The sequence below is a fragment of the Procambarus clarkii genome, chromosome 61 (assembly GCF_040958095.1).
Source record: "Procambarus clarkii isolate CNS0578487 chromosome 61, FALCON_Pclarkii_2.0, whole genome shotgun sequence".
In the NCBI taxonomy this organism is placed as follows: Eukaryota; Metazoa; Arthropoda; class Malacostraca; order Decapoda; family Cambaridae; genus Procambarus; species Procambarus clarkii.
The window spans coordinates 19,802,942-19,829,411 of NC_091210.1; the positions used below are offsets into that span (position 1 = coordinate 19,802,942).

The following is a 26,470-nucleotide window of genomic DNA, read 5'->3' on the forward strand; positions in this document are numbered from 1 at the left end:
GGATGGGGGGAGTATAGCACTATTCAGATCACCGTCATCTGAAGGTTATGCTCCTTTGGATGATTCAGCAACAGCCGATAAGACAGGTTACAAGAGACTAGTTTTGTTTACCATGTTTAGGGTCAAGACTGGCTAGTAGGCACTAGTATCATTCACCATATTTGGGGTCAAGACTGGCTAGTAGGCACTAGTATCAGTCACCATATTTGGGGTCAAGGCTGGCTAGTAGGCACTAGTATCAGTCACCATGTTTGTGGTCAATGCTGGCTAGTAGGCACTAGTATCAGTCACCATGTTTGGGGTCAAAACTGGCTAGTAGGCACTAGTATCATTCACCATATTTGTGGTCAAGGCTGGCTAGTAGGCACTAGTATCAGTCACCATGTTTGGGGTCAAAACTGGCTAGTAGGCACTAGTATCAGTCACCATGTTTGGGGTCAAAACTGGCTAGTAGGCACTAGTATCAGTCACCATATTTGGGGTCAAGACTGGCTAGTAGGCACTAGTATCATTCACCATATTTGTGGTCAAGGCTGGCTAGTAGGCACTAGTATCAGTCACCATGTTTGGGGTCAAAACTGGCTAGTAGGCACTAGTATCAGTCATTATATTTGGGGTCAAGGCTGGCTAGTAGGCACTAGTATCATTCACCATATTTGGGGTCAAGGCTGGCTAGTAGGCACTAGTATCGGTCACCATATTTGGGGTCAAGGCTGGCTAGTAGGCACTAGTATCGGTCACCATATTTGGGGTCAAGGCTGGCTAGTAGGCACTAGTATCAGTCACCATATTTGGGGTCAAGGCTGGCTAGTAGGCACTAGTATCATTCACCATATTTGGGGTCAAGGCTGGCTAGTAGGCACTAGTATCATTCACCATGTTTGGTGTCAAGGCTGGCTAGTAGGCACTAGTATCAGTCACCATGTTTAGGGTCAAGGCTGGCTAGTAGGCACTAGTATCATTCACCATATTTGGGGTCAAGGCTGGCTAGTAGGCACTAGTATCAGTCACCATATTTGGGGTCAATGCTGGCTAGTAGGCACTAGTATCATTCACCATATTTGGGGTCAAGGCTGGCTAGTAGGCACTGGTATCATTCACCATATTTGGGGTCAAGGCTGGCTAGTAGGCACTAGTATCAGTCACCATGTTTGGGGTCAAAACTGGCTAGTAGGCACTAGTATCAGTCACCATGTTTAGGGTCAAGGCTGGCTAGTAGGCACTAGTATCGGTCACCATATTTGGGGTCAAGGCTGGCTAGTAGAACTTAGTAAAAGAACACATTAATTGATGGTAATGAACTTTCAGATGATCAATAGATATAAGAAAACTTTTCATCAAAATCACACCTTACGACTATAGTTAAAAAAAAAGTACTTTAAACTTGAGTCCATAATCATTGTGACTTGTAACTGGAGAGGTGGGACCAAGAGCAGTAGCTCAACATAAGTGCCACATTCAAAGAATCACACTTGCAGTGTGAGGCTGGGTGGGGTTGCAACGCTATTCCATCTCTTACAATACCGAGAAATGCAAATTGGGTAAGTTTAGGTTCGGAAAAGCCCTGGGTAAATACTGGTATGGGAATATGGTTGTGGATTTATGCATTACTTTACCGGGTAACGTAATAGATGTGGGATCGCTGCATTGTTTCAAGCTTTGGTTAGACATGAATGAATGTATGTATGAATGAATGTGTGTATGAATGAATGTATGTATGAATGAATGTGTGTATGAATGAACGTATGTATGAATGAATGTATGTATGAATGAATGTGTGTATGAATGAACGTATGTATGAATGAATGTATGTATGAATGAATGTGTGTATGAATGAACGTATGTATGAATGAATGTATGAATGAGTGAATGAGCTTTTGTGTTTTAATGCTTCTGTGTCTCAAAATCAACACACTGTTGATGCCTTGTTGATGGCAAAGACTCTTCATATTCATCATAAGATCCATCCTACCTCATTATCATGTTAGTATGCGCTATATTCATACCATTACTCTGTGAATTATCGTGTAATGGCACCTAGGAATATATTTTCCCATTCATTATTCACGATAAATACTTTAAAGTGAAATTCTGTTTTGAAACTGAATCATCTCGTTTTCTCTCTCCAGTCTCGCATTCTATCGCAGCTTTTGTTCTCGCCAAGATCACGATAAATATAGTTTCAAAAATATGTTCCTGAAACGTTTCGGGGAGTTCCTGTGATTTATGGTATAGGAAATCTGCATTTGTATTCGTGTCATTGGGGAAGGGGTTTAATTTTTTGCATTTTCTTTGTCTGTGTTCTCATCTGTTTAGCCCAACCACTTCGGCTGGACGGTAGAGCGACGGTCCTGTTTCATGCAGTTTAGCGTTCATTCCCCGACTGTCCACAAGTGATTGAGCACCATTCCTTTCCCCTGTCCCATCCCAAATCCATATTCTAACCCCTTCCAAATGCTATATAGTCGTACTGGCTTGGCGCTTGTTACTTGCCTTCCTTCCCACATGTTTACACTCAGCTGTTAGTACAAACTGAGTGTCAAGTTTACTAATTAACATGTTAGAAATAATTAAACAAAAGTAAATATTTAACTCTGATAAGTCTCCAGATCTAGATTAATATTTCTTGTGGTGTGTTAAGAATGTTATGATGAGCTAAGTGAGCCTTTGTCTTGTATTTGAAAATACTAAATACTTAGTTTGTTTTATGGTGAGTTGAGTAGAAGAACTTTTATGGGATTTTTTAATTTGTTGATGTCCTGTGCGCAGGAAACTATATTTTGTTTTAATTATGTATCAAAATATGTACAAACGTTAATTATTTTCTTAATTTTATGTATTATAGTTTATTGATATAGCTAGATTTGGTAAATTAAATTAAATAGTACAGACTACCTTTTCGAGTACACATGCAGAAATATATATATATATATATATATATATATATATATATATATATATATATATATATATATATATATATATATATATATATATATATATATCATATTAGCATGTCTTGTAATCATCTAAGTTTTAGCCCATAGTTCCTATGGGCCTGATAGTTGGGTGGACAGCATTTCGGATTCATAGTCCTGAGGTTCCGGGTTCGATCCCTAGTGGAGGCGGAAACAAATGGGCAGAGTTTCTTTCACCCTGAATGCCCCCTGTTCACCTAGCAGTAAATAGGTACCTGGGAGTTAGACAGCTGCTACGGGCTGCTTCCTGGGGATGTGTAACAAAAACTGGCCTGATCGATGGACACTAAGCCCCGAAATCATCTCAAGATAACCTCAAGATAACCGCAAAACTCGACCTGAGGTAACTGTGTTGAAGCCCATGTAGATAATTAAGAGAAGCAGACAGTTGCTAAGTAATGAACAGTCCGCTGACAGCTGTGTTGCCTCCATTAAAAAGTTAAGCATCAAAGTGCCTTGTTACCAATAGTTTCCACTCCGGCAAAGTTGTCTCATTAAGGAATTAACAGCGTGAGCGGAATTGTCCAACTACACATTACGTGTTAGAGATTACCATGTTGTTGTTGTTGTTGGTGGTGGTGGTGTTATAGATTCGCTACCTGGAACAAAAAGTTCCAAGTAGCACGGGCTATGGCGAGCCCGTTTTCCAGTTCGCCCGGAGGCCTACGAGTATCACAAAATTAAGTATAAAGTAAATTTTTATGTAAGTACATATATATATATATATATATATATATATATATATATATATATATATATATATATATATATACATATATATATATATATATATATATATATATATATATATATATATATATATATATATATACATATATATATATATATATATATATATATATATATATATATATATATATATATATATAAACTAAAAAGTTTCGAGAGCCGTGGTTGAGACTCGAACCTCCACTTGCATGATGTAAAGTTGAGTGTGATACCACTGAACCACCACCATGCAAAACTAAGGGATCGGATTTTTCAACTGACTCAACCCTTTACGGGGGGGGGGGGGGCATATATAATATATAATAATATTATAATATTATTATATATAGTATATATTAATAGTATAATATTCCGTTGTCTAAAACCCGGATTTGATGAAATTGCTGACTATAAAAGTCCGAATGCACCCGGGTAAGAAGTTGAATCAGTTGAAAAAAAATGCTATCCTTTTGTGATGTGGGGGACCAGTGGCATAGTACTCAGCTTCGCATCTTTGATAATCCCTAATCACCCAATGGTACAGAATTTTGTGAGACTATCCCTAAGCATCTGGCCTCCAGCATCGAATGATAGATAGACAGCCAGACAGACAGATTTCTTTTTATAGATATAGATATGCCTAATATTTAGAAAAATACAACCTAACATAATTGAAATTCGAAAAAAAAGATATCTCCATTAAAACTTCAAATGCACCGCCATATTCATAAACGTTTCTTTACCTCACTAAGGTGAAGGCAGACTTAAGCTATTGAGCAGTCTAGGGGTTAAGTCTAACGTTAGTCTTCGACTAAAGTCTTAATTCTCAAACCCCATTCACTTAAGGGTGAGTAGGATTTAAAAATAGATTTATATAAATTGTTACCAACTTGAAGTAGTTATTTCTGAAGAAATATGTATGGAAATTGAGTTCACACGAACCTATACGCAAACATATATAGTACTCAAGAGTAAGGGGAAGAGTAAGGGGAGACATGATAACCACCTACAAAATTCTCAGGGGAATTGACAGGGTGGACAAAGACAAACTCTTCAGCACGGGTGGGACACGAACAAGGGGACACAGGTGGAAACTGAGTGCCCAAATGAGCCACAGAGATATTAGAAAGAACTTTTTTAGTGTCAGAGTGGTTGACAAATGAAATGCATTAGGAAGCAATGTGGTGGAGGCTGACTCCCTACACAGTTTCAAGTGTAGATATGATAGAGCCCAATAGGCTCAGGAACCTGTACACCTGTTGATTGACGGTTGAGAAGCGGGACCAAAGAGCCAGAGCTCAACCCGTCAAGCACAACTAGGTGAGTACAACTAGGTGAGTACACACACACACACACACACACACACACACACACACACACACACACACACACACACACACACACACACAAACACACACACACACATACACACACACACACATACACACACACACACACACACACACACACACACCCACACACACACACACACACTCACACACACACACACACACACACACACACACACACACACACACACACACACACATACACACACACACACACACAAGAACAATAAAACACATATATAGTAATAGAGTGACATATATACATTCGACACATAGAAACACATTAAGTCATATATATAGCAGGTTCAACCGTACATATATATGAACAGAAACACGGAATCCTTGTAGCAAAGAATGCTTCAGAGATTGACAGAGACAAACAGAAACAAATACTCAGTCATACTAACCAACAGGCACAAACACACTCTCAAACAAACACATATGGCACACAAACAAACAAACATCTGACACAAGAACACAAAATTGCCCAAACACCTACGTAACAAGAAAATACCCAGGAACTCTCATTCTAACGACCATACAGTCTAATTACACACACAGAAACTCGCAAACAGAAGCAATTAGAACCTGTTTCCTATCACCTGATGTCTCAATTCACCTAGCATTCGATTGGTTATCTTGAGGTTATCTTGAGACGATTTCGGGGCTTTTAGTGTCCCCGGTTTTGGTACCTCAAAATTGACACCAAATTAGTGATACTCAAATCCAAATCCACACACAAATCCACACACAAATCCACACACAAATCCACACACAAATCCACACACAAATCCACACATAAATAAAATTCTATATGCTCCCACAGTTGCTAAATGGGAATATTATTACTTAATCTACGACTTGGGATCTGTCATTAAACTACGAAATACCGAACAATATTTTCAGGAATTCATATATTTCACAGCAGCTTATCACCTTTTCAGCGAACTGCACTTTTAAAGTTTAAAATGGAATTCAATATATATTTTTGGGAAGTTGTGAGGAAGGAAATGAAGGGCAAACTTCACTGGCGCCTGGTTCCTAGCGAGAAGTTTATACCCAACTTAGCGAGAAAGGGAGAGGGGGGGGATAGGGGGGGGTTATGGGGGGGTTAGGGGGGGGTTTAATGTAGTGTAATGCAAGTCTCGCTTACTTTATTAAGGTGCAAACTTTGACCAGGTCACTTCTGTAAATTTTCTGAAACTGTTAAGCCTTTGGGGTGTAAGTGTTTTTAAGCCTTTCCATGCACAAGTTTCAAGTTTTGTTTATGTATCTCCGATTTTCTGTTTGTAAACATTACACTAGTTCAGTACAGGATGAAACAGATTTACAGCAAGTGCTTCAACAAAATATTTCTAGAGGCTTAAGTCTGAATTTCAGCTTTTTGAAACTGAAAGTTAATTCTGAATTCTAATACTTTGTATTGACCTCAGTGGCAATGTATTCTACCCGCTGTATTCTACCTTTTAAACGGTATTACTTCAAGTGGTTCACCTCACAGATAATATAATCTGCAGCAATCTACCTACAAGTAGAATAATCTACGGTATACCAGCTGAAAGGTAATATCCCTTATGTTAATCTTCTTCTCAGTGTTTCCCACTGAATTCTGTCTCATAGCTGTTCAATAGAACATCAAGAACTTGATGAACATACAACATACATACAACACACTTAAACATACATACATACAACACACTAGAACATACAACCAAAAATATTCACATTTTCAATCAATATGAATGAAATAACATTCATATTTTTTTCATTGATAGTATATCTCCATCGCTGCCTTAAGAAGAGATTGCCATATTTCATGTTAAATAAACTCAGTGGAAAGCTTTTAAGAAGAGCATTTGCTCTTGATATGAGCACATCATTCTCAAAGCAAATCAGTGGTATCGCTTGCCTTCTGCGCTCAAAAACAAACGTCAGTTGGAAAAAGTTATTCGCCACGATCTACAACCTCTGTTAAAAGAAATGTGTGATCCTAACGCCTCTTAAATTCCTCCGCAAGGCCAAATCTCGCTCCTTGGGTCGTGGAGTTTGTATTTACGAGAAAATTGGGTCTATTGAGTGTGGGTGGTATTTATGTGTGCTAAACTAGTGTGGCTATATTGCACTTGGAAGGGATTTGATGACAATGAGCTGGGATATGAAGCCAGAGAGAAGCAAGGGGATCGATCTCCGACCTGCATAAAACAAGGTCCTTTGATACAAGTAGCAGTGCAGCCTCCCCCCTTCCGATCTCCACAACTCACACTCATATATCAATGGACGTTACCCACAATAGTTGTACTGTATTGCTGCTTCGACAGCAGGAATGTATTGATCCCATGGTTGTATTTTCGTGGTCACTACTTCCATAGGTGTATTTCCACGGGCACTACCGCTTCCACAAGAATACATCTGGGCAGCTTTATGTGAGGAGACAGCTTGAATGATCACAGAACGGTCGTAAAACAGGGCCATTAATGTGTCAGCCGGAGTGTTGGAGAACCAGCACCTTTGGAGGTGCCTCTCGTCAGCACCGTTGGAGGTGATCTCACCAGCACCGTTGGAGATGTCTTTCACCAGCACCAGTACAACAGTGCCCCGGGCAGGAAGAGTTGTAAACATTTTACAACCATTTTGCACTCCGAAATGGAATTTATTTTCATATCAATAATTATAACCATAAAAAAACAGAACTGGTTCTCACAGAACCGCTATAATCACATATATATATATATATATATATATATATATATATATATATATATATATATATATATATATATATATATATATATATATATATATATATATATATATATAGGACCACGTAAAGGAACACGTTGACAGGAGCGGTGCTCAACAGGACTTTCCTGAACTGGACTTTCCTCAACTGGACTTATGTGTTGATGAATGTGTTTTGACTACAGGCATCTGGCTGGCCGGTTCGATATTCGCAGTCTCTTTTTCTTTTTTGAGTGGCCGGGGACGCCATAACCTGGTCTTTTTCAGACTGGGAGGAGAATTTTCAATATGTTTTTTTTTGGGGGGTGGGGGGGGGCGTAGGGAAATTTTCGATTTCAATATCACTTTCTTTTTCTCACATATTCATTCCTTTTCACCCTCTTTCTGTGTGGAGCTCTCTCTCTCTCTCTCTCTCTCTCTCTCTCTCTCTCTCTCTCTCTCTCTCTCTCTCTCTCTCTCTCTCTCTCTCTCTCTCTCTCTCTCTCTCTCACACACACACACACACATTCAAACTTTTTTATAACTCTCTTTCTCTCACATTTACTATACACACACACACACACACACACACACACACACACACACACACACACACACACACACATATATATATATATATATATATATATATATATATATATATATATATATATATATATATATATATATATATTAAACACACACATCCGCAACCACACACATACACACACACGCAAACACACACTCACACACACCATACCAGCAACAGACAACATATACTCACACCAGCGACAGACAACAGATACACCAGCAACAGAAAACAGATACTCACACCAGCAATAACAGTTAACAGTTACTCATTCCAGCCACAGACAACGGGATACTCACGAAGAACATGAGTGGTGAGTGTAGTGTGAACGGGAGGTCCAAGCCCGTTGCTAGCTTCACACACGAACTTCCTGCCGTTGTCACCTGCCGTTGTCCTCACCTGCACCTCAGACCTAAACAGGAAAAAGATGAATTAAGTCTTTTTCATCATGAGGAAAAGACGAACTTACCCATGAGGAAGAAAGGACTTACCCATGGGTAAAAGAAGGTCTTACCCATGAGACAACATGAGTTCCTTGGAGTTCTTTATTCAGGAAAAGATTGTAGATGTTTGTGTGATAAGTGAAAATTTTCTTGATATATTTGTCTTCTGTACTTGGGGGCCTTGTGGCTGAGTGGATAGCGCTCGTGGGTCTTAGTTCTCAGAGCCAGGGTTCGATTCCTGGTTAAGGTAGGTAAAAATGGGTAAAGTTTCTTCCACCCTGATGCCTCTGTTTATCTAGCGGTAAATAGGTACCTGGGAGTTAGATAGGTGAAACGGGCTGCTTTCTGTGGATGAGTGTGTGTGATTGTGTTCGCGTGTTTTAGAGAGAAATATATGTAGTTGACATTATAGAGGAAAATAGATTTGTTGGAAAGACGGGGTCCAAGAGCTAATTGCTCAATTCCACACACACACACACACACACACACACACACACACACACACACACACACACACACACACACACACACACACACGTGGTGTCCCAAGACGGGACACCACGAGCGTAGCTCTCATCCTGTAACTACACTTAGGTAATTATACACACACACACACACACACACACACACACACACACACACACACACACACACACACACACACACACACACATACACACAGTACTACTACACTGTTAGGTAAAGAGATAATCCTGACCAATCAACTGGATAATAATCAATCATATCCTATATCCTTACTTTCATCTATCTTTCATGTGCTATATACTCGTAATACCTTACTGCTTTCGTCTGATAATTACCTAAACTTACAAACCCTTAATGGCAGAATGATTCTTCATGATTACTGAAACACGAAGAGATAATGTCTCATTACCTTCAGAACAACTTGAGCAAAGTAGAATTCCCTTGACTTTTGAACCATCTTTGAAGGAGAACATTTCTATGTTCTCAGACACATTTGAACATGAGAATGTTTACCTGACTACCTGATGTGAAAAAGAGAATATATATCCTTGAATTCAGAGCCTTCTATGTAAGAATAGGCTGTCAACTATACCTCATGCACACTCAAATTTTTCAAGAATATCATAAGTTCAATGTAAGTGATGATCTCAGACAACTGTACCATCCTTAGCAAGATTGCAACACTGAAAATTGCTGTATAAATATAAAGGTTAAATTTAACATAAGAAGTTACCCCTATAAAGATGGACAAGAACTCCACATGAAGGCAATGTTATCCTTTTTTACGACCTCAGCAGATTGGAAAGGATTACATTTTTTTCCATTGAAAGCTCAAAAAAGATAAGGCTGAGATTTTTACAGAAATCAGTGTTGAACTTTATCTCTTCACTGGTGTATTTGTCTCCTAAGTTCGGTAAAAAATGGTGACCTTTCTTCACCGTTCAATAGAAAAGGTTTGGCATATACTTGTGGTATTTTTTTCAGAGAGTAGTAAAACTCCGTTTCGCCTTTATTCAGTGTGAAACAATAAATCTTGTACAATTCGAAACACATCATATAAAACAAATGGCCACAATCACATTCAAACAAACACAGGACAGAAAAAAACAACAATAAACTTGAAATATAAAGAAGAAAAAACAAAGTAACTAATTATCATTCTGAATCCTAAGGAGACAACCCAGTAATAGGAAGCTAAACAATTTCGAAGATTGTACAGATTTCAGAGGATTTCTCACATACAGATGGTGAGAGAGGGAGGAAATATGCCCACCAACACCATCCATCACCATCCATCTTCACTACAATGCTCTCTTCCACCCACACACACCTGTCGCTACCCACATAATGCCCTATTCCACCCACACCTGCTTCCTATAGATGATGCTACCTTCATGCATCACTTCCTTACACTAACCCAACAATATCTCATAAATTACAGACCCTCATGTCCCTTCTACCCATTCCAAGACATCTCTCTCTCATCTCTCGACATCTTACCTCTCATACACATTACCTCCATGCTCCTCCTCACTCCAACACACCTGCCCCTTGCCCTCACATTTCCAACCAACCTTCATCAGAAATATCTGCCCTTCTGTCCTCCACTATAGCCACAAAACCACACCCATAGCATCTCACCTTCCAGGAGAATGTAGGCCAGTATGTAGCCTCTCTCTTCTACACCACAATTCCTCCCAGTTCAATCCTCTGAACCAACATCTGCAAAGGCCATAACACTCTTACCTGGACGGCTCAGATACACTGCAAGTTCCTGGAAAAATAGCCTTTACCTCTTCCACTTCCAGTCCTCTATTCCACCCGATGTTGAATACACAATTCCAGGCATGCAAACTCAGCATCGGAAAGCTCTACACAAACATGGTCAGTCTTAACGCAATCTTACATTATTTATCTTACATTGTTTGGCACACAAAGGGAAGATATCTCAGGACTGTGTTGGTGGGGAAGACATCAGGTCTCACCACGACCTGGTTCTCGGCCATCACAATCTCACAATCAATCACCAGAGACCCAATCAGCTACCCACCTAGTGCTGGTGCCTCCGAAGGCCCCCTGGGTGTTGGTAATGGTAGCACCGTCTAGGGTGACGTCCTCAGACCTCCAGGTGATGTTGGAGGGCGGGAGGCTGGAGGAGGACTCACAGGAGAGCCTCACTATGGCTCCTTCCTCTACTGTGGTGGGGGTGACGGAGCCTGACACCTCCCACGGAGCAACTGTGGAGAAGAGAAGAACGACAAGAGGTCACTCACTCACTGTTCCTGTTAACCCAGTTAACAAGAAGAGAGAGAGAGAGAGAGAGACAGGCAGATAGAGAAAAAGAGAGACAGACAGACAGAGAGTGTGTCCGTTTAAAAAAAAAAAACATACAAACAGAGAAACTTACAGACGGAAAAAGAATGGTTGTGAACCGATGCCTGTGGAACATAAACCCGAGTAAGTGAAACGCGGAGGGCCAGCACCGTAGACTCTTTCTTGGAATTGTGGCGGGGAAGAGAGAAATGCATTAGCAAACTCAAACAATATACACATTTTAGGGGTCATATAATATATTAATTACTACAAAAATTGGTAAGAGAACGTGATTTTATTTATAGCTGGAATTGGAAATAATAAATTTGGAAAAGTAAAGGTTTACCGGAAAGTGAAAAGGCGTCATTAATATGAGAAAAGGAACAGGTTGAGTATAAAGGGACTGTAGAAAATTTATAATAATATATGATACGTGATGTATAGGACCGTAGAATTTTACGTTAAATTTCATGAATATAGCCAAATCGGTACGGTGTATAGTGAACAAGAGACCCAGCAAAAGTTACTGTGATGGTTTGTTAATCACAGCGGCGGCCCGATCCTCGACCAGACCTCTACCCCCAGGAAGCAGCCCGTGACAGCTGACTAACACCCAGGTACCTATTTACTGCTAGGTAACAAGGGCATCAGGGGTGAAAGAAACTCTGCCCATCATTTCTCGCCGGCACCCGGGATGGAACCCGGGACCACAGGATCACGCGTCCAGTGTTCTGTCCGCTCAGCAACCGGCTCCCTTCGCCACAATTTCATATTTTTTTTTAATAAAACACCCCCCCCCCCCACCCCAAAACAAAAATTGATTTAGTGCTTAAAAAGGTATTGCTACGAACAGTGAAAAGGATTGGTGATTATTTTTTATTTATAATCCAACTTCAAAGGAATTTGAAAGTTGTCACTCAAAGCATACTGAGTGAAAGTTACCACTCAAAGCATACTGAGTGAAAGTTACCACTCAAAGCATACTGAGTGAAAGTTGCCACTCAAAGCATACTGAGTGAAAGTTGCCACTCAAAGCATACTAAGTGAAAATTGCCACTCAAAGCATACTGAGTGAAAGTTGTCACTCAAAGCATACTGAGTGAAAATTGCCACTCAAAGCATAATTAGTGAAAGTTGCCACTCAAAGCATACTAAGTGAAAGCTGGAAATTCTCTAACAACATTAGTCAAAAGTCAAATAAACATTGAATTTGAATTATTTTAAATATTATATTACGTAAAATTCAATACTTCTCCGCATATCCAAATGCAAAAACATGATAGAGATTTAAACCAACTGCTCATAACTTCCTTATAACAGAAATACGAAGTTTAGCAATGTTTAATCAGCTATTTTGTAATTGCAAATCCATTTGAAATTGAAGGATCTGCGAGCAACAGCAGAACTACCACCAGCACACCTATCATTAGAGGAATAAGTGGGCTCTCGGTCTCCCTCGTAATGTACCTTAACAACACTACATTGTTACACCCGTGGACTAATTACCGCTAGAGGAGCAATTCAGGCCTCGGGGCTCACCGCTGTAACAGTCTACCTTGCATATATTTTGTTCGTTTAATTCGTTGGGTTGTATTTCCCTAGTTCGTTTGTTTGTGTTTTGAATTCGTTATTTACAATTTTGCGTGTTTTAATCTACTTTAAACACTCTACGACGTTGCTACAACAAAGTTTTAACGACTTCTAATGAGTTTTAACGACTTTCTAACGAGTTTTAACGCCTTTTAACGACTTTCTAACAAGTATTAACGCCAATTAACGAGTTTTAATGACTTTTAACGAGTTTTAACGACTTCTAATGAGTTTTAACGACTTTCTAACGAGTTTTAACGCCTTTTAACGAGTTTTAACGACTTTCTAACAAGTATTAACGCCAATTAACGAGTTTTAATGACTTTTAACGAGTTTTAACGACTTCTAACGAGTTTTAACGACTTCTAACGAGTTTTAACGCTTTCTAACGAGTTTTAACGACTTCTAACGAGTTTTAACGCCTTCTAACGAGTTTTAACGCTTTCTAACGAGTTTTAACGACTTCTAACGAGTTTTAACGTCATCTAACGAGTTTTAACGACTTCTAACGAGTTTTAACGTCATCTAACGAGTTTTAACGTCATCTAACGAGTTTTAACGACTTTCTAACGAGTTTTGACGATTTCTAACGAGTTTTAACGTCTGCGAACAAGTTTTTAACGACTTCTAACGAGTTTTAACGACTCCAAACGAGTTTTAACACCTAGCAATTGTAACATCCAATATAGCAAGTTGTAACAACGTCATAATACGTCATAAAAACGTTATAACAAGATGTAACAACTTAATTTCAAGTTGTAACAAGAGAATTATAGGGACCATTACGGTGTGTGTTTGCAGGAATATAATCATTCATCATTGAATAATTATATGATTATATGATTGAATTATTGGGTTTTAGTATCATATGTTCTATAATTATTATAGAGGTGGCTTGAACATGGCCGTTTCTGACGTTGTATTATACACCGAATACAATACGAATACAACCAACCCCCAAGCTAACGAGCATCTAAAAAGTATATAGATTGCATTACTGCATTAGAATTATTAATTAGGGATTAACTATTGATCATGAAAACAGATTTTTTGATCATTGTGATGTTCTGAATGCACGACAAATCCTTTTTTCTCATGACTACAGAAGGAAATATTCTCTTCTGCAACAGTTGTACAATCACTTGGGCTGGACGGTAGAGCGACGGTCTCGCTTCATGCAGGTCGGCGTTCAATCCCCGACCGTCCAAGTGGTTGGGCACCATTCCTTTCCTCCGTCCCATCCCAAATCCTTATCCTGACCCCTTCCAAGTGCCATATAGTCGTAATGACTTGGCGCTTTCCCCCCCCTGATAGTTCCCTTCCCTTCTGCAACAGTTAGGCAACAGCTTTGCAATATAGATGAAACTAGGAGAAGAAATTGGGTGATTAGACTTGGAATATGCTATTAAATTGTTATGTAATGGAAACGACCGTCTGTGAGTGGTGTTGGGCTGCAATTAAACTCTGTGGTGATATGAGATGTGTGTGAGACCATAAGCAGACCATATGAGACCATTCTTAGACCATATAAGATCATTCTTACACCGCATGAGACATTATATAGATCATATGCGACCGGAAACAGATCGAATAGGACCCCGAGCAGACCAAGTAGGTCAGCAAGAAGACCATACAGGACCACGTTGACCAGACCACACACTAGAAGGTGAAGGGACGACGACGTTTCGGTCCGTCCTGGACCATTCTCAAGTCGATTGTGACTTCGACACATTCTCAAGTCATAATCGACTTGAGAATGGTCCAGGACGGACCGAAACGTCGTCGTCCCTTCACCTTCTAGTGTGTGGTCTGGTCAACATTCTTCAGCCACGTTATTGTGACTCATCGCCTGCATACAGGACCAAGACCATGCCTATTAAGACCATGGGCCAGAGATTAATTCAGAGCAAAAAGATCATAAAATTCTCCTTGGTCAGATTTGGTGGGTTTAGAAGATTCGTCAAATGAGGGGGATGACACGATAAGGAGGCGGGTAGAGAAATGGTGTGATAAAGGGGAGATAGGGGATAGAGGATTGGGATTAGTTAGGGGGGAATAATAGGAAATACTAGAGGTGGGATGAGCAAAGCAAGAGGTTAGCTGTGTGTTCGTGATTGGCTATTCCTGTCTACTCCGTCACATTACGACTATATAACACTTGAAAGTCGTCAGGATAAGAATTTAGGATGGGACGGGGGGTAAGGAATGATGCCCCAAGCACTTGGATGGTCAGGGATTGAACGCCGACCTGCACGAAGTCAGACCGTCGCTCTACCGTCCAAGAGAGGTCTCGAAGTGGAGGAAGTAGGGAAGTAATGGCGCCTAACTGCTTGAACCATCTCAGACATGCAAGAACAGTATCAGTCGCCCTTCCGTTGAGACATGGAACAATGCCCAAGTATCTTCTTGAGGTTATCTTGAGATGATTTCGGGGCTTTAGTGTCCCCGCGGCCCGGTCCTCGACCAGGCCTCCACCCCCAGGAAGCAGCCCGTGACAGCTGACTAACACCCAGGTACCTATTTTACTGCTAGGTAACAGGGGCATAGGGTGAAAGAAACTCTGCCCATTGTTTCTCGCCGGTGCCTGAGATCGAACCCAGGACCACAGGATCACAAGTCCAGCGTGCTGTCTGCTCGGCCGACCGGCTCCCTAGGGTGAGACGAAATATTTTCAAGGGGGCACTAGAGAACAGGATTATAAACGACCGTTAAAACAAAATCGCGCACCACTGCGTGAGCCATCAATCCGTTGGAGCGACTAACCTTGTATGAAAGCTCTCTCAGGGCTTAGCCCTAAAGTCAACGCAGAAAACGTTTTCCTTCGCCTAAACGGCCATATACTTCTGCTGGTCGATACGACCATGGAATAGAATCTTGCAGAGTCTGCCTTTGATTCCCGATGGTGCAAGTGCTTGGGCACCGTTGCTTTCTCTTTTCCACATATCCCAGTTCCTGGCCCTCATATCCCTACCTCCCAGTCCACATATCCCACTTCCCTATCCACATATCCAAGCTCCTTGTACTCATATCCGAGCTCCTTTTCTTTATATTTCAACTCTTTGCCCTTAAATCCCAGCTCCTTGTCTTCTAATCCCTTTCATGTGATATATAATCACACTGGCTTTTGGCAACAGTATTTAGTCTTTAGGTAACAAGTTTTGTGATCTAAATAAAGAGTAGTTTTTCATGGAATACGACGCCCCAATCCGCTTACAATCATGTGTCAGCAGTAAATCAAAGTGAACTGTGAAGGATTGGCACCTAGTCAATCCTTCCTGGTCAGAACTCGAACCCAGACTAAATCGCTCGTGAAGTGCTGGGGGCGAGTATGTAACCACTGCGCCAACAGGGACTCTTTATCCCGAGATTAAACAAACAAACAAACAAACTAAATTTGTAACTTTCCTGATTTTGACACATTGATATATATATATATATATATATATATATATATATATATATATATATATATATATATATATATATATATATATATATATATATGCAATTGACGATCACAAAACACTGATCATTTTATGCGGAAAATCCACAGAGAAATATGAAATGAGGTGAACGTTTCGGCTTTGTTAAAGCCTTTGTCAACACCAGACTGACTAAGGAGAAGGGAGAAGGGGGAGGATATATAGGCCGACACCTGACCAACCCATCCCAAGGGTTGGTCAGGTGTAATTAACCAAAAACAGGTATAGCTTAGCTTAGAATGGTCAAAGAGGATTAAGCGGTCAGAGAATAAGGATGAAAGATTAAAGAAAAGCCTCATGAACACACAATATATGAATATACAATTATAATGAGACATTGTAAGCCTCTCTATCAGAGTTGTTTCTTAAACTGTTGTGCAATATTATAACTTAAAAATGGATCAAGTTTGTACATTCCAGTACTAACATTAAGAAGATTTGGACACTGACTGATTAGAGCAGACTCAATCAAATTCCGTTCCACGAAATCCCCACAATTGGTAATGCTTTTTGCCCCATTCCAGTTAATATTGTGATCGCATAAACTCGTATGTAGATACAATGCATTAGACGTTTGGGCAGTTCTAATACTATAAGCATGTTGTGACAACCGCAATTGTAAGGACTTTCCTGTTTGTCCAAGGTACACAGAATCACAATCATTGCAGGGAATCGAATACACACAACCTGCTGTATCAGGGGAGTTTTTTATTAAATTGTCACAACATGCTTATAGTATTAGAACTGCCCAAACGTCTAATGCATTGTATCTACATACGAGTTTATGCGATCACAATATTAACTGGAATGGGGCAAAAAGCATTACCAATTGTGGTGATTTCGTGGAACGGAATTTGATTGAGTCTGCTCTAATCAGTCAGTGTCCAAATCTTCTTAATGTTAGTACTGGTATGTACAAACTTGATCCATTTTTAAGTTATAATATTGCACAACAGTTTAAGAAACAACTCTGATAGAGAGGCTTACAATGTCTCATTATAATTGTATATTCATATATTGTGTGTTCATGAGGCTTTTCTTTAATCTTTCATCCTTATTCTCTGACCGCTTAATCCTCTTTGACCATTCTAAGCTAAGCTATACCTGTTTTTGGTTAATTACACCTGACCAACCCTAGGGATGGGTTGGTCAGGTGTCGGCCTATATATCCTCCCCCTTCTCCCTTCTCCTTAGTCAGTCTGGTGTTGACAAAGGCTTTAACAAAGCCGAAACGTTCACCTCATTTCATATTTCTCTGTGGATTTTCCGCATATATATATATATATATATATATATATATATATATATATATATATATATATATATATATATATATATATATTATATATATATATATATATATATATATATATATATATATATATATATTATATATATATATATATATATATATATATATATATATATATTATATATATATATATATATATATATATATATATATATATATATATATATATATATATATATATCGTGCAAGTAGAACATTAAAATTTCTTGATGAATCGCCAAAGTATGATGATAAAATCCCCCAGACGCATAAATGTCACTATCTGCAGCGATTACTGTAACTTAAACGGAACACGTATATCAAAATTAACTTCCAACAGTCACGGAACTCTTATTGAGTGTTTTTGGAGTCTGAGTCGTTGCCTTATACCTGAGTGCATCATGAATTCAAATTTTTTTGAAGTTTTAGATGGGTCAGAAGCTGTGTTGACTGGCGTTCTGGGAGGAAACTTGTCTCATGATTTTTCTGGTCATTCGTTTGAGTAGAGGTGGTAGACTAGACCACACACTAGAAGGTGAAGGGACGACGACGTTTCGGTCCATTCTGGATCATTTTTAAGTCGATTGTGTCGACTTGAGAATGGTCCTGGATGGACCGAAACGTCGTCGTCCCTTCACCTTCTAGTGTGTGGTCTGGTCAACATTCTTCAGCCACGTTATTGTGACTCCTCGTCTGCATAGAGGACGTATTTTGAGAGAAGCTGCGATTGTCTAAGGGGTTCGGTCCTCATTTGTTTTTAAGTCGAGTCGTATACGAAGGGAGTTTACGACTGTGTGAGTGGTGAATAGGGATGTAAGTGTGTGTGTGTGTGTTTATATGAGTGCATTGGTGAATGTTTGTGTGTCTTTAAATTCTTAGATATGTGTGTGTGAGTGAGTTACTTACAGCGAACAACAAGCCTGGCGTAGACAGTAAGTGGGGCACTAGTGCTACCAGCATTAGCGACTTCACAGGTCACTCTGGCGCCATTATCCGCTGGCGTCAGTCCCACCGAACCCCTTCCACGCGTAACATTCAACTCCCTTGTCACCTCCGTCGGCACCTCCTCCTCTTCCTTGTAGATCCTGCAACCCACCAAAAGAAACAGTCTCCCCTTAGAAGCATTCATGACAGCCAATGCGCATGCGTATCAACCACTGTATCGCTCAATATCTCTCTCATCCGACCGAAAATTGACGTTCGCGTACCTGATTGTGGGAGGTGGATGACCTCCAATGCTGGAGCAAACAAGGTCAAGGGTCGTTCCAGCGAGGAAGTTCCGTTCAAGGTCACCCTCGAATCTAGGCGGTCCGGCGGGTTCTGGAGGAGGACACGAGTATCTGACGTGAGGGAGTCAGTTGACAGGTTGTGACTCACTTGACAGATGCACTACAAAACGTCAGTCGACAAATAGTGAGTCAATTGTCCGGTAGAAGGTTAGTTATCGGGTAGTGAATCAGTTGATAGATAATGTGTCAGTTGATAGACAATTGTCAGACAGTGAGAATAATTATTACTCATCTGTCAAATAGAAAGATCCTCGATTTATTTATATAAGAAAGTAAAGAATGTCAGCGCTTGGTTCTCTGAGAATCAGATCTGAATGACACTCAAATATCAAGAACCTGATTGTACTGATTGACTTACTTTAAGAACAACAACGTGTTAGATTATCCTGATCGTTAGACACTCAGAGTTACCTTCTAATAAGTGTCTGAGGGGCTGTATCACAGACACAATCAGAGGCATCAGTGATGAAGAACTTCCTTGAGAATGATAACATAAGATAACTATGATTAACTGGTTCCAAGTCACTTGGACGATCGGAGATTGAACGCCGACCTGCATGAAGCGAGACCGTCGCTTTACCGTCCAGCCCAAGTGGTTGGTTGTAGGTGAACAGAAGAATTAAATGAATAGATACGAGGTCATCCATTTTTCTCCTGTCGGGGAATCGAACCTGGGGTCTCCGATTGGGAGTAGATGTCAAATCCAAGTGTACTAGATTTTGTGCACATATTCTTTGGGAACTTTATGTTAGATTACTTATTAAAAAACACATTAATAACCACAGAATTACGGGATTCAGTTAGGCCTAAGTATCCACATAAGAAATTAAAGCGGAAATAATCTTAGCACATTCGATATTTAATATATGCTCAAGGAATACCTTACTACTTCAAAATGTGCCCAACCACTTGGGCTGGACGGTAGGACGACGGTCTCGCTTCATGCAGGTCGGCGTTCAATCCCCGACCGTCCACAAGTAGTTGGGCACCATTCCTTCCCCCCGTCCCATCCCAAATCCTTATCCTGACCCCTTCCCAGTGCTATATAGTCGTCATGACATGGCGCTTTCCCCTGATAATTCCCTCCCTCCTTCCAAATGTGTTAAATCGCGAAAATTCTCAGATTAATTTAGCTCTTGTCTCTATGTGAATACTTACACATGTAAATACATAATTAACCTCAGGGGCCAGATTCACGAAGCAGTTACGCAAGCACTTACGAACGTGTACATCTTTCCTCAATCTTTGACGGATTTGGTTACATTTATTAAACAGTTTACAAGCATGAAAACTTGCCAATCAACTGTTGTTATTGTTATAAACAGCCTCCTGGTGCTTCGGAGCTCATTAACTGTTTAATAATTGTAAACAAAGCCGTCAAAGATTGAGAAAAGATGTACAGGTTCGTAAATGCCTGCGTAACTGCTTCGCGAATGTGGCCCCCAAGTTCGAAGGTGCTTAGGTAACTGCTTCGTGAGTCTCGCCCCAGATTCGTAAGTGTTTGGGTAACTGCTTTGTGAATCTGGCTCCAGGTTCGTAAGTGTTTGGGTAACTGCTTCGTGAATCTGGCCCCATGTTCGTAAGTGCCGGGTAACTGCTTCGTGAATCTGGCCCAAGGTTACTAAGTGCTTGGGTAACTACTTCGTGAATCTGGCCCCATGTTCGTAAGTGCTTAGGTAACTACTTCGTGAATCAGGCCCCAGGTTACTAGAGTAGATAGACAGACTTACTGGTAATAGCGACGATTCGGGTCTTGGAGACTATCTGCTCTATAGCCGGGTTGAGGGCACGGCACTCCACCACCACCTCCGTGACCTTACGTGACCTGACCTTGTGGTGAGTGAGTTGTGAAGTGGTGACCCATCCTCCTGTGCTCACTCTCACCATTGTCTCAGGCTCACCGGTAACTGTTTCTCCTGCAGCAGTAGCAGCAGCAGCGCCCCCGGAAAGCATCCGGAAATAGATACACAGTTAGTTATGGTGTTTTTGCAACCCGTACGTCAAGCACACGCAAGAAACACACAGTAACGACGTTCCTGGAACACCCACATCAAGCACACGCAACAAATACACATTAACGACGTTCCTGGAACACCTACATCAAGCACACGCAACAAACACACATTAACGACGTTCCTGCAACACCCACATCAAGCACACGCAACAAATACACAGTAACGACGTTCCTGGAACACCTATATCAAGCACACGCAACAAATACACAGTAACGACGTTCCTGGAACACCTATATCAAGCACACGCAACAAATACACATTAACGACGTTCCTGCAACACCTACATCAAGCACACGCAACAAACACACATTAATGACATTCCTGGAACACCTATATCAAGCACACGCAACAAATACACAGTAACGACGTTCCTGGAACACCTATATCAAGCTCACGCAACAAACACAGTAATGACGTTCCTGGAACACCCACATCAAGCACACGCAACAAACACACATTAACGACGTTCCTGGAACACCCACATCAAGCACACGCAACAAATACACAGTAACGACGTTCCTGGAACACCCACATCAAGCACACGCAACAAATACACAGTAACGACGTTCCTGCAACACCTATATCAAGCACACGCAACAAACACACATTAACGACGTTCCTGGAACACCCACATCAAGCACACGCAACAAACACACATTAACGACGTTCCTGCAACACCTATATCAATCACACTCAACAAAGACACAGCAATAGTGTTCTTGCAACACCCACGTCAAGCACACGCAGTTAACAATAAAATCTACTCGTAAATGGTGCTTTTTTCACACACACGCACTCATTTTCTCTCAAACTCTCTTCTTTCATCCGTATGGATGAAAGAAAAAGCAAATTCCAGCTCTCAAAACAGCATTCAAGTAATGAATATTTCAAAATCCAATACTTAAATAGCCAATTTTTATTTGCCAAAAGAGATTATTTTTATTTGAGCTTTATTGTCAATGAAAATGTATTTATATCGTATGAATGTTATTTACAACTTGATATCTTACTAATATACAGAAACTGTATTGGAGGGGACCTACATTCCCTCCAATGCGTTATGTGTGGTTTCCTCCGAGGCTATGGGTCCCCCTTCTTCAAATTGGCTTTATTTTAGAACGTAACGTAGTTTATTGTTAAAATATATTACATATTTAAACTACATAAGGCAAGATATACGAGCTACTTATAATTAGTTTTAATGCATGTTATATTAAATTATTTTATGATACAAAAACAAATAAAATAATACAACGCCTCATGTGTAGCAGCAAAAAGTATATAGTATAAACTAAGATCTGATAGTCAGGTGTTACACTCACACATATTTTCTCCTTCACGTGTTCTCTCACATATATTACACATTGGAAGTGACATGTGTTCTTGGAACTACTGAATAATTTTGATCCATTAGATGGGGTGAGAAATTGTGCTAAAACCATGAATTTTTTAGAGGGGATGAAAGTGAATGGGTTAATAATCCAGACTATCCATAGGCTGTGAAAATGAATAAGGCTCTTCACAGATCTATCTTGAGATGATTTCGGGGCTTTAGTGTCCCCGCGGCCCGGTCCTCGACCAGGCCTCCATCCCCAGGAAGCAACCCGTGACAGCTGACTAACATCCAGGTACCTATTTTACTGCTAGGTAACAGGGGCATAGGGTGAAAGAAACTCTGCCCATTGTTTCTCGCCGGCGCCTGGGATCGAACCCAGGACCACAGGATCATAAGTCCAGCGTGCTGTCCGCTCGGCCGACCGGCTCCCTTATCCTTGGGAGGTGAAGATGAAAGAAGATTGTGAAGATTGATAAGGCTTTTCACAGATAAAGATAAATGTTTTACCTACGTACCTTGCACTCTCCAGATGATAGAGACCGGAGGATTAGACTTGCTCGTCTCACAAGTAAGAGAGATGGACGCCCCTTCTTCCACCTGCGTAGGTCCTATCAGGCTAACGAATGAGGGAACATCTGTTGGTACACGAACACGAAACCTGGATTAATTTCACCCCCCCAGGTGAAATTAATTTCAGGTATTTGTTTACACTTGTGCGAATCTTGGAAACTGTTGCTTCCAAGAATCGTGCAAGTTTGAAGAATTTTTGATTAAAAATTAGAATCAAGAATACTTAAAATTGTCACAGCAATGTGTATTCTAAGAATCTAAGAACTTCTGGTAATTTTTAAGCTAATCTGTGATTAGTGTGGCTATAAATACATTTTTTTTTCATTGTTAGTGGGAATTCATTGAAGACTGTTGAGAAAAAAATTATGTATTTTCACGATCTGAAAGATGAACACGATTCATTTTATGCTTTAAAAGTAGTAGTTCAGTAGTTTTGTATAACTCTCTTTCCTCATATCAGCTCTCCTCATATCAGCTCTCCTCATATCAGCCTCATATGTCTGTCAGTGAGGGAGAGAATGGAGATGTTTTCTCATTTCGTTCCAAGGATGTTAAAGGTTCGGAAAGACGTCCTCTGAAGCCAAAATACAAGATCAGTGTCTTCTTATTCCTGTAAGGAAGCTTGGGACGTTGTGGAATTCAAGATTCTTTATCCACGACCTGTTTGAGTTGAAAAACAGATAGTATTTCTCTGTTTGAGGTTGTGGAGTTTGAAACCACTCTCTGAGTGCTTGGAATCTGGAGTATTTTTCTGCATGAGTACAAGGGCTTTTGACAGCAGGTTTGCCTGTAATTCCACTCCCCGTGGGTACTTCTACCACGATTGGGTATCAATACCCCTTAAAGTACCCAAAGGGGTACTCCCACGCCCAACGATACCCATTACCATGGGTATCCATTATTCATCTCTTCATCCTTCCATATCCAGGGAGTGAACACAACAGCTGGAGGGTGAGTCAAAAACTAATCAGGGTGAGTAACAGGGTGAGTAACATACTCACCCAGCGAGTGTGTTACTAACCGAGCTTGGTAACACACAGTTACCACGTGTGTTACCGTAAGCGATTTGGCCTGGGTTCAAACCCTGGCCAGGGAGGATTAAGTGGTCACGCGTCCAAATCTGATCGCTCCAGTCCGGAGAAAGCTAGTAGTGTAAGACTCACCATGAGCTATGGGAAGGGAAAGCTCATCTGATATTCAATATTTTGTTAACCAGTCTTAATGAGCTGAAATGGGGCAATTCTGTTGTTAGTGCATCCCCGTTTCAACGGACTGACTTGCGTAGAATTTGAAGTGGTTTAGCCTGGTCATTAGCGTGAAACTAGGCAACCTAATTACCCAGAGGAGATAGAGATCCTATTGCCCCTGGAATCGTCAATAATGCGATGTAATACATTTCAGTAAAGCACCGTAATTTGAACGTTGCGGTCGACATCGTAGGCATTGCGATGCTTTACAAGTGAATATATATTTTTTTTTCATTGTACACTTGAAATTTTGTGACGAAACTTAATCACCTGATCATTGTAACCAATGATATAAACACAGGATATAAATACACATGATATGAACACAGGACTCACACCACACTCATGAACACTCATAACTCATTAATGAGAGTGAATATATTATGAGAACAACTGGCATGTGAGATCCATACCCACGGTCCTATTTTTAAAGTAGAACCGCTAGCTGGTCTTGTCCTTAATATATGTCTCTCTCTCTCTCTCTCTCTCTCTCTCTCTCTCTCTCTCTCTCTCTCTCTCTCTCTCTCTCTCTCTCTCTCTCTCTCTCTCTCTCTCTCTCTCTCTCTCTCTCTCTCTCTCTCTCTCTCTCTCTCTCTCTCTCTCTCTCTCTCTCTCTCTCTCTCTCTCTCTCTCTCTCTCTCTCTCTCTCTCTCTGGGATAGTACTCACAGTACACAGTGAGAGAGACATTGGCCACCATAGGCTCCTGAAGGAGGTCACTGTTGACTCTACACTCATAGATGGCGCCGTCGTCAGCAGCGGTGGCTGTCAGTTGGTGGGTGTTGATGACCCCTGCGGCGTCTGAGGTGGTTGTGTCATCCAACAGAAGTCCCTGACGGTGCCACGTGACCCAGGGGCGCGGGTTGCCCCCTGACACCCGGCACACTAGGGTCCTTCTCTCTCCTGCTACGAGGACTTCTCCTGTCTTGTAGCCGCTGATGGTGGGCGGTCCAGGTTGGTCTGTGGGGGTGTTGTGGGGGTGTTAGTGTCTCTCTGGTCTGTGGGGAGGTCCAGGTTGGTCTGTGGGGGTGTTGTGGGGGGTGTTAGTGTCTCTCTGGTCTGTGGGGAGGGCCAGGTTGGTCGGTGGGGGTGTTGTGGGGGTGTTAGTGTCTCTCTGGTCTGTGGGGAGGTCCAGGTTGGTCTGTGGGGGTGTTGTGGGGGGTGTTAGGGTCTCTCTGGTCTGTGGGGAGGTCCAGGTTGGTCGGTGGGGGTGTTGTGGGGGTGTTAGGGTCTCTCTGGTCTGTGGGGAGGGCCAGGTTGGTCGGTGGGGGTGTTGTGGGGGGTGTTAGTGTCTCTCTGGTCTGTGGGGAGGGCCAGGTTGGTCGGTGGGGGTGTTGTGGGGGTGTTAGTGTCTCTCTGGTCTGTGGGGAGGTCCAGGTTGGTCTGTGGGGGTGTTGTGGGGGGTGTTAGGGTCTCTCTGGTCTGTGGGGAGGTCCAGGTTGGTCGGTGGGGGTGTTGTGGGGGTGTTAGGGTCTCTCTGGTCTGTGGGGAGGGCCAGGTTGGTCGGTGGGGGTGTTGTGGGGGTGTTAGTGTCTCTCTGGTCTGTGGGGGTGTTGTGGGGGTGTGTTAGTGTCTCTCTGGTCTGTGGGGGTGTTGTGGGGGGTGTTAGTGTTTCTCTGGTCTGTGGGGAGGGCCAGGCTGGTCTGTGGGGAGGGCCAGGCTGGTCTGTGGGGGGTGTGGGAGCTGATCTCAGACCCCATCAACAGACTGAACTTGACTCAGAGCTCTATCTAAGAATCTCAGGAAATTTTTGAACTGGTTGGAACTTGCGAGAGATAATGACTCAAGATCATTTGTTCCAACTTCTTTGTTTTAGAACTTGAAGGTTAACGAGTTTGACCTTTCTGAGACAGACAGAAAGACAGACAGACAAAATGCCAGGTAGAGAAATGATCGGACCTAACAACAGTATTCTCTTGTGCATCAAAATTTTAAAAGCTTTACAGCAATAGATAGATAGATAGATAGATAGATAGACAGATAGACAGATAGACAGATAGACAGATAGATAGATTACAAACCACAACAAAGGTCGAAATAACATTT

General features: G+C 41.2%; 1 protein-coding gene across 1 annotated transcript in view; it reads right to left on the bottom strand.

The window, feature by feature from the left end:
- LOC123774449 (nephrin) overlaps nucleotides 1-26,470 on the bottom strand; it is a 112,744-nt gene that overhangs the window by 30,140 nt on the left and 56,134 nt on the right. Inside the window, exons 6-12 of the mRNA XM_069307960.1 lie at nucleotides 25,094-25,384; nucleotides 23,124-23,243; nucleotides 20,988-21,173; nucleotides 19,177-19,288; nucleotides 18,875-19,053; nucleotides 11,343-11,529; nucleotides 8,663-8,775 (exon numbers count right to left, since the gene is read on the bottom strand). Coding sequence (XP_069164061.1) covers nucleotides 8,663-8,775; nucleotides 11,343-11,529; nucleotides 18,875-19,053; nucleotides 19,177-19,288; nucleotides 20,988-21,173; nucleotides 23,124-23,243; nucleotides 25,094-25,384 — 1,188 coding nt within the window. The remainder of the gene's footprint in view (nucleotides 1-8,662; nucleotides 8,776-11,342; nucleotides 11,530-18,874; nucleotides 19,054-19,176; nucleotides 19,289-20,987; nucleotides 21,174-23,123; nucleotides 23,244-25,093; nucleotides 25,385-26,470) is intronic.